The sequence below is a fragment of the Nilaparvata lugens genome, chromosome 14 (genome assembly GCF_014356525.2).
Source record: "Nilaparvata lugens isolate BPH chromosome 14, ASM1435652v1, whole genome shotgun sequence".
NCBI classification, from domain to species: Eukaryota; Metazoa; Arthropoda; class Insecta; order Hemiptera; family Delphacidae; genus Nilaparvata; species Nilaparvata lugens.
The window spans coordinates 21,842,379-21,852,454 of record NC_052517.1 but is presented as its reverse complement, the minus strand read 5'-3'; the positions used below and the strand labels follow the sequence as shown (position 1 = coordinate 21,852,454).

The 10,076-nt window shown below is 33.7% G+C and overlaps 1 protein-coding gene across 2 annotated transcripts in view; it reads left to right on the top strand.

The window, feature by feature from the left end:
* The first annotated feature begins 767 nt into the window (after positions 1-767).
* The window catches only part of LOC120348918 (6-phosphofructo-2-kinase/fructose-2,6-bisphosphatase 1-like), a 60,576-nt gene continuing 51,267 nt past the window's right edge, over positions 768-10,076 (top strand). The window contains exon 1 of one of the 2 annotated variants that reach the window (XM_039441086.1): positions 768-1,932. In XM_039441086.1, the coding sequence (XP_039297020.1) occupies positions 1,773-1,932 (160 nt within the window). In that variant the 5' untranslated portion in view covers positions 768-1,772. The remainder of the gene's footprint in view (positions 1,933-10,076) is intronic. The other variant, XM_039441087.1, reaches the window with a different exon arrangement.

The window sequence follows — 10,076 nt, the reverse complement described above, 5'->3', positions numbered from 1 at the left end:
AAATAAAATTTATTTGTATTTGTACAGGTTTCATTCAATCTTGAAATCATTTTTGTTTTCAGATGCTTATCTCTAAATTTCTACGGACTTTAAACAATCATTTGCTGACTTTTCTGCTATTTCTAGTATGCATTGTAGTTTTCATGATAATGCTCAGCACACGAAGCCAACTGATTGCTAAATCTGGAGTGCAGAAAAATTTTTCCCCGCACTAGTGCGGAAAAGTGATTCTTTGCGTTCTGTAATCAGTGCAGCAATGGCCACTTTTCAACGTAACTGTAGGAAAAATTGATTTTCTTCACTGCAGTTTTCTAATCATTCGACAAGTACATAATACACGAAGTCAGATATTAAATATATACTATGATGTCTTGTATTTTATATACTGGTTTGTGTAATAATCGTTTAAATTTATCTCAATCTTATTTCACAAGACGCAATAACGTATCTTCAAATTTAGCTGTTAGTCGATATCTGGTCCTCAATTATTTGAACTTTTAGTTTTACTTGAATTAATTGAAAATATGTAACGGTTTTTGTCTTTACAGCTATAAATAATACAACAATTATAAATTTAATGATAAAATCTGCTCAAATACAACTTATTTTGTCATAAAATTCACGGAAACTGCTTGAAAGTCCGGTAAAAATCAGCAAACCGTTCTTTTGTAATTTTGAATTTTACCCGCGTTTCGAGTGTTAGTTCTCAATTTGTCCACAAGATGGCAAAAGCTGCCCTGTTTTGAATTTTAGTTCTCAGCTGGTTCATTCGATAAGTCTTGGACATTTGGGTAGAGGTTATCCAACTTATCGTCCTAAAACCCGGTTATTTATTCAGTTTTATCAATTATTATCAGTTAAAATACGTTTAATAACTAATAAAATTAGTTAAAACACGGTGAAATGCTTCGTTTAGTGCAATGTTCATACAACAAAGCCAGTCTAACCTTTCCAAAAACTGTTTAGTCAACATATTATTGTGTATCCCTCTAAAGTGCTAAAAGATTTACAAACTTCTCTCAGAATTATGACGTATATTTGCAACAAAAAACCCAAATCTCATCAGTTCTCGTTATTCTGTGGTGATAAACATCTCCAAAGAACTACAGTCTGTGATTCGTAGTGTTAGCTTTGAAGATAGTCAACTAATTTTGAGGTTAGCTAGTTCATAATTTATTTGGTGCTAAAATCGAAATATTCTGCGATATTTCTCCCAAAATTTATACTATATCTCTATTTTTATGGTATATTTATCAAACGATATAATTTAAAATTGTATCAGTGCTATTTTTCAAATAATAATTCATCGTTTTTTTGGTGCAACCAAAGTAAAAAAAAAACCAAACTACCAATTGTAGTGTGTGTGATATTTAGATAAAATCTTGTCAACCCGGTGATATTATGTGTGATAATCACTAGTGATACATATTTTTTACAATATATCTACGTATTTGACGACAATTTGACATTATTTTTGTTTTTTCGTAATTAAACTCTTGCGCAGACGCTGAACAATCCATGACGTCACTGCTTTTCTCAAGGTCGAGAACTGTGTTGCTTTTATATCAGTGACCACAGTTACTCCAAATTCTATTAGCGGTTCAGTCGGTAGTTCGTGGTTGCCTCTAGTTGACGAAAATATTATTCTCTCGTCAAATTTAGTGCGTTCTCGGTTGAAAACTGCGTTTTTATCAAAGCTTTTCTACACTTTTTCTCGAGTTTTTCGCGTGAAATATGATGAAATAAGCGGGGAAATTTGATAATCAATTGAAATGGCAGTTTCAGTGACTGACAATTTGCGTGCCACGGACTATACGCGATTTAATAGTGTGAAATTGGAAAATTGCTACAACAATGTGATGACCCCAGAGGAGCAGAGGCATGCACCTCCCAACACGGATACAATACAGACAAAGCCGTTCCCTATCAGAGGTGAGATACTTCAATTTTTTGTTCACTTTTCTCTCTAATTGTTTTGAACTTTGTTTTTGTTTTTAAAAAGAGACAAAAAATTGTAGGACAAGAGATTCTTAATATAGGGTTCAAGGTTAATGAGCTCAGAAATTGAAAGGTTTTTGTCTGTTTTTATGTGATTTGCTTAATCTTTAGGTTTTTTTTTTTTTAATTTTATGGAGTGATCCGTGGTCTAGTGGATAGAGTGCTTGTCAAGCAGCATAGAGATCCCGGGTTCAAACCCTCTCATAAGCAAGAGTTTTTTAACCAGATCACTCCCGTGTTATCGGATGGGCACGTTAAACTGTCGGTCCCAAAGTATGACAGTTGTAAGGCCCATTGACGGCTCAAATTATATATTCAGGCGGTGGGACCTTCCCGCAAAGGACTCCCCACCAACAAAAGCCATACGAATTTACTTTTTACTTTTAATTATAAAGTGAGGTTCACGTTATTCAATTCAAATTCAAATTTATTTCTCAAAAACATATACAATTATAATAATATAATATTATAACATCTAAAAATAATACAAGAAAAATACTATTAAATACCTATATAAAATGATCCAAAAACTGCAGTAAGCTATATTTTTTTATGTCCATCTATGTGCCGGTTGCACAGCGGCTGGTTAAATTTTAACCGTGATTATTCCACAAGAACCAATCAGAGAAGCCGTCTTTTCAAAAACGCCCTCTCTGATTGGTTCTCGTGAAATTAATCACGGTTAAAATTTAACCGGCTGTTGTGCAACCGGACCTATATGTTTGAGGAGTAGCCTACAAGGTATAACCTCTGCGTAGACCTAGGCATATAATGGCAGTGAAGAAAGATAGGAGAACAACGTTGCCGATTCTCTGTCTTGTCAATGCCTTCTATAGACGGTAGCTGATACCGGTTTATTGATGTAATATTCACTGTCCATTCTCGTTTTAAATAATCAATTATATTTTATTAAGCAAGAAATTATATTTTTTAATAATTCTACAATGAATTTTCATAAGTAAGATGAAATATTTTGTTGATTAATTATTAATTCTACATTGTTTAAAGACGATCTGGCAACAGAGCAAAGCGAGAAAGAGATATCGCTATCCGCTTTGTTGAATGATAGACAAGGATAGCAATAACATTGCTAATCAAACACTGCCATTATAACGTGGACCTCACTATAGAACAAGAACAACCACAACTCGATACAGTATCAACACAATATGATACAGTATCATCTCAACTTGATTCACAACACCATGATTTGATGCATTCGCAATAACCCCAGAATGAATTTTCATAATTAAGATGAAATATTTTGTTGATTAATTATTAATTCTACATTGTTTAAAGACGATCTGGCAACAGAGAAAAGCGAAAAAGAGATATCGCTATCCGCTTTGTTGAATGATAAACAAGGATAGCAACACCATTGCTAATCAAACACTGTCATTATAACGTGGACCTCACTATAGAACAAGAACAACCACAACTCGATACAGTATCAACACAATATGATACAGTATCATCTCAACTTGATACACAACACTATGATTTGATACATTCGCTATCTGCTTTGTTGAATGATAGACAAGGAATGTTGACATTTTTGATCTATGATTTTTTCTACTCTAGAATCTACACACTGAACACAAAAGCTTTAAACACGTGTAAATTTTGAACAAAAAATTAAAGAATCAAAATTCTGATGCAATTTTTTTAGAAGCACTTCAACGATGCAGCTGGTCTATTATTTGGAGAGGCTTTTTATCTTCATTGTTATTGTAAATATATAAATATAGAGTCACGTTTATGCGTTATCTGCTAATGTTATAAATAGATATATATTATTGAATCATGCCCACGTGATATGAAGCTCGTATCATCGTATAGCCTTGACTGACAAAAACAGTTTCTCTATGGTCATTGATATTATCTTTCTCGCTATTTCTTCTTCTTTTCCTCCTTCTTCATCTACTTTACCTGCTTCTTTTTCTTCTTATTCTTCTTCTTCTTCTCCTTCTTCTTCTTCTCCACCTACTTCTACTCCTCCTCCTTCTTTTTGGTAGAGAGTTAGTGGGGAGGATATTTTTAATATTCTTTCCGAAGAATGAAAATTGATATGTCCAAAGCTCCGCCAATTTATGTACATGCATTACAATATAATTATCTATAGTTATTATATTACAAATACTTTTTCATATCATATACAGTTCAATAATTATTTCTTAGTCTATATTATGTAAATTCATCTATAATGTTGCTGTATTGTAAGCTATTGTATATAAGTGTATAAGCCAGTATATATTGTAATCTACATAAATAAAGTACTCTATCAATCAATCTACTTCTCCTTCTTCTTCTTCTTCTTCTTCTTCTTCTTCTTCTTCTCCTTCTACTTCTCCTTAGATTTTACTTCTTCTTAGATTTAATTCTAAGTTCTTAGAATATTTATCTTTAGTTTTTACATTCTATTATTTTTGTGATGTTATGTTTCGTTGTAATGTGCAATGGGTCTTACTAGACCTAGCACTCAATAAAAATCAATCAATCAATCTCCTTTTCCTTCTCCCCCTTCCTCTTCTTCTCCACCTACTTCTACTCCTTCTTCTTTTTCTCCTCCTCCTTCTTCTTCCACTTCTGCTACTTCCTCTCTTTCTTTGACTTCCTCTTCACCATTTTCTCTTATTTTTGCTCTTTTCATGTTCTCCTCAGACACCTTTTTTTTCTTCTCTGTTTTTTTTTCAAAAGTTTCTCAAAGTAATGAAAAATAGTAGATTAGGAAAGTAGGAAAAACAGAGGAAAAAGATAGATGTCTGAGGAGAATAAAAAAGGAAAAAGAATAAGAGAACATGGAGAGGAAGTCATAGAAAGAGAAGAAGAAGGAGGAGACGAAGAAGAAGGAGGAGGAGGAGAAGAAGAAGAAGAAAAAGAAGAAGAAGAAGGAGAAGTAGTAGCCTTTCTCCGTTTATCGTTTTCTTCTCCTCCTCTGCTCCTCTTCTTCCCCTACTTTACTTCTCCTTCTTTATCTCTTTTTTCTCCGTTTTCTCCTATTTTATTCTTCCAATACTTTTTTTTCTCGGCTTTTCTCTTTCTTCTTTACCTCCAATCTCAAGTTCTTCTCTATTAGTTTTTTTCCTTCTTTTCTGTTCTTCTCCTTTGACTTATCTTTCCTCTTTCTTCTTCGTTCTTTTCCTCTTCACAAGTTATTTCTTCCCTGGTCTTATTCTCCTCCTACTTCACATCCTTTTCTCCTTTCCATCACCTCCTTCCATTTCTACTCATAGTTCTCCTCTGTTATTTATCATATCCTTTCTTCTCTTCGTTTGTTCTATTTCTTTCTTCTATTTTGTATCTTCCATTTTCTTGTTCCTTTTATCTTCTTCCAGTTAGAACTAATCCGTCTCCACATTTCCTCTTCTTATTCTTATCATTCTTCATGTTTTTCCCATTCTCCTTCTCCTCTTAATACTTTCTTTTTCATCTTCTCTCTCTCTCTTATTTTAATCGTTTAATTTTTTCTCATTCTTCCTCTCGTGATATATCTCTGTTTTAAATCCTCTTCTTCTTTTAGCTAGTTATTGCTGTTTTTCTCTCTCTTTTTATCTGTCTCTCTCTCTCTCAATCTCTCTTATTATCTGTTTCTCTCTCTTTTTATCTGTTCCTCCCTCTTTATCTGTTTCTCTCAATTTCTCTCTTTTAATCTGTTTCTCTCTCTCAATTTCTCTCTTTTAATCTGTTTCTCTCCCTCAATCTCTCTTTTTATCTGTTTCTCTCTCTCTTTTTATCTGTTTCTCTCTCTCTTTTTATCGGTTTCTCTTAGTCAATAACTCTCTTTTTAGATCTGTTTCTATCTCTCTCTCAATCTCTCTTATTATCTGTTTCTCTCTCTCTTTTTATCTGTTCCTCCCTCTTTATCTGTTTCTCTCTCTCAATTTCTCTCTTTTAATCTGTTTCTCTCAATTTTTCTCTTTTTATCTAATTCTCTCAATCTCTCTCTTTTTATCTGTTTCTCTCACAATCTCTCTCTTTTTATCTGTTTCTCTGTCTCTCATAATCTCTCTCTTTTTATCTGTTTCTCTCTCTCAATCTCTCTCTTTCATCTGTTTCTCTCTCTCAATCTCTCTCTTTTTATCTGTTTCTCTCTCTCTCTCTCTCTCTCTCTCTCTCTCATCTCTCTCTTCTTATCTGTTTCTTTCTCTCAGTAAATAATGACGAAATAACAAGGCCAATACTATTGAATGTCAAGTGTAGAGAATACACAAATAATAACCATGAACTCGTTTTTCTATTGATTTTTCGCATCTTGTTTGTTTGATAGGCTAAACATTTATAAATATGAAAGTCACATAAATAAATAGTGATGGATAAATCATGAATAGAGTAATCTTGTACTTCTCTTTCTCCTCCTCCTCCTCCTCCTCCTCCTCCTCCTCCTCCTCCTCCTCCTCCTCCACTCATTCATCCTCCACCTTCTTCTCATCTTCATTGTACTTTAACCTTCTCCTCCTCATCCTCCTCCTCCTTCTCCTCATCCTCCTCCTCCTCCTGCTATACCTCCTTCTCTTCACCCTCCTCCTTTTCATCTAAGAATTGATGCAACGTTGCCACATTTCGCTTTGTGTTTTTTGCTTGAATTCTTTTAGTTTTTATTTTGGATTTTATTCAAATTGTCTACTCTCAAAGTTGGCCTAGAAGGTTAAGTGGTTTCCTATCTAACACACACTCTCTCTCTTTATAGCTCTCTCACTCACACACGCTCACTCACTCACTCTTCAAGTAACTTTTTCTCACACTGACAATGCATATAGTGTGGTCCATGTTATATTTATAATGGCAGTGGATGAAGATAGAAGAATAGCGATGCCGATTCTCTGCATTAATTAATTATATTTCTACACTGTCAAAAACATAATTGTCATCGTTGTGAACCTAGAAAAAGGATAGTACCACCGGCTTTGTCAAATGATAGACAAGGATAGCAAAACCAAAGTTGATCAAATACTGTCATTATAACGTGGACCGCACTGAAGTCTTTTATTTTTTTTTTAATTACGTTCAAACTTGGCCAATTTATGCAATTACAACACAATATTATATTATTCCAATTAAATGCGCATTCCATTCATTTCAACCAATCATTCTTCACTTCATTATCTTTCAAATTCATTGAATAGTTAGCTGTATTATTAGTTATTATTCATACTAGCGTATCAGCCAGCATATTTTTGTAATCTACATGAATATATTAATCGAAAGACAAACTAGAATTTTCAGTCAGCATAATATTGGAACCTACTAAAAAATTTACCTATCAAATCCCCTACCTCCGTAAACAAAGCCGTAGTGCATTCTGGTGACGTCAGCACAGGTAGGGCTCCTAGGCCAATGAAAACACTAGCTGATATAGATCAGCTGAAATCAACGAATTTTTATTGGTGTAGGAGACCTACCAGTGCTGACGTCACTATGGCTTTGTTTACGGAGGTATTGTCTAATCTCTCTTTCTCAAAATCTTATCTCTCTCTCACTCACGCTCTCTCTCTCTCTCTCTCTCTCTCTCCATCTCTCTCTCTCTCTCTCTCTCTCTCTCTCTCTCTTCTCTCTCTCTCTCCATCTCTCTCATTTCTACTCGTGTGTGTTTATGGGAAGGATATTATTTTCTATCCTTTTCAGAGAGTCGACAATAATTATTTGTTGAAACACCGCCGATTTATGTAGTCGCATCACAATATTATATTATCGTTATTCTAATTGTGCACTCAATCTTTATTCTCATTGATTGATTTTTCAAACTTTGTAAAATTCGTTGAATAATCAGCAATACTGCCATTTAATGTAAATTGATGCTTAAGCCAGAATATTTTTTAACTCGCATGATTTTAAGAACTCTTATCCAATCTAATCTCCTCTAAGTAAGCCTCTCCCCTCTCTCAACTGTATAAGCCAGTATATATTGTAACATTCATGAATGAAGAACTCTAATCTATCTTTCTCCATCCATCTATATATCTCTCTCTCTTTCTCTCTCTCATTTGGTAGAGAGTTAGTGGAAAGGATATTTTTAATATTCTTTCCGAAGAATGGACATTGATATGTCCAAAGCTCCTCCAATTTATGTAGATGCATTACAATATTATCTATAGTTATTCCAAGTTGCTTTTTTCATATCATATACAGTTCGATAATTATTTTCTTAGTTTATATTATGAAATTCATCTATAATTGTGCTGTATTGTAAGCTATTGTATATAAGTGAATAAGCCAGTATATATTGTTATCTACATAAATAAAGTACTCAATCAATCAATCTCTTTCTCACTTTCTCTCTCTCCATCCATCTATCTATCTGTCACTCTCTCTCATACACACACACACTCTCTCTCACTCTGAGTTTCTTGGCCACTTTTGTTTTTTCTTATTAGCCTCTCGTGTTTTTATCAAGCAAACTTTTGGACATTGACCAACAAGTGGCTGATTACTTTTTTCTTTCTTTCTTTCTTTGTTTATATGAGAATGCTCTGTCTAATTTGATTCAAAAACAAAACAGACAAGCTATACTATGATGAGCAGAGAAAACTACTATAATTATTGCTGTATAAAAACTACCATATATGCTATATTCTGTTATGATGAGATTTCACTTTAGAATGTGAGCATTGGTTTGTATGGGAAGCATAATGATGTTATTTATAAGGGTTGCTGGAATACGTACATTACAATATATACTGGCTTATGCAATAGTTATCGTAACTGACAATATAGCTGACTATTGAATGAATTAGCCAAAGTATTGTGTGGAGAATGATTTGTTGATATTTGGATGGAATGCGCATTGAATTGGGATAATATAATATTGTGTTGTATCTACACTAATCGGCTCACTAACAACTCATAACCCTACAGTAATGGAAAATTATTTGTAACTATAAATATTGACTTATTTCTTACTCAATTTAGCTTCAATTGATGTTCAAACTCAATAGTGTTAATGGATTGGATATCCTTTTCATTGAGACTTTCTTTCCGTTTCTATTAGTCCTTGGATGTCCTTACTTTGTGGACCAATATTAATGTCAATGATATCCTTCATCCAATACTGTAGGGTTATGAGTTGTTAGTGGGCCGATTAGTGTAGATACAACACAATATTATATCATCCCAATTCAATGCGCATTCCATCCAAATATCAACCAATCATTCTCCACACAATACTTTGTCCAATACTGTAGGGTTATGAGTTGTTAGTGGGCCGATTAGTGTAGATACAACACAATATTATATTATCCCAATTCAATGCGCATTCCATCCAAATATCAACCAATCATTCTCCACACATACTTTGTCCAATACTGTAGGGTTATGATTTGTTAGTGGGCCGATTAGTGTAGATACAACACAATATTATATTATCCCAATTCAATGCGCATTCCAACCAAATATCAACCAATCATTCTCCACACATACTTTGTCCAATACTGTAGGGTTATGAGTTGTTAGTGGGCCGATTAGTGTAGATACAACACAATATTATATTATCCCAATTCAATGCGCATTCCATCCAAATATCAACCAATCATTCTCCACACAATACTTTGGCTAATTCATTCAATAGTTGGCTGTATTGTATGTTATCATGCATCAGTGTATAAGGCAGATAATCGTTATTCTTATACTAGCAGTTAACCCGTGCTTTGCAAGGCTCTAATTTAAAACTTTACAAACTGAAAACTTGACGTACTGAAATCTTGAAGTATTTGAAATAGGCCTATAACTATCCTCGGTTATAATTAATAATCTATATGCAGAATTTCAAGTTAATGAGTTGAGTAGTTGAGACGTGATGATGCGTCATTCGTGAATTTCCTATCCCCTCCGTGTATTATAAGCCAGTTCTTTCCATTATTATATTATATATTCATAGATATAGATATTTTCTATTCTATCTCTTCACATAGGAGCTTACACATGCCTTCTCTCTTTCTATACAATGCAGTATTTCTCGACTTTCTATCTCTCACGTGTCTGTCATACTATCTCTCTCACGCTCTTTCTCTCCTTCTCTGTGTGTCCTTCTCTCTCTCTTTCTGTCTCTCTTTTTCTCACTCTCTTACTCCATCACTCTTTCTTTT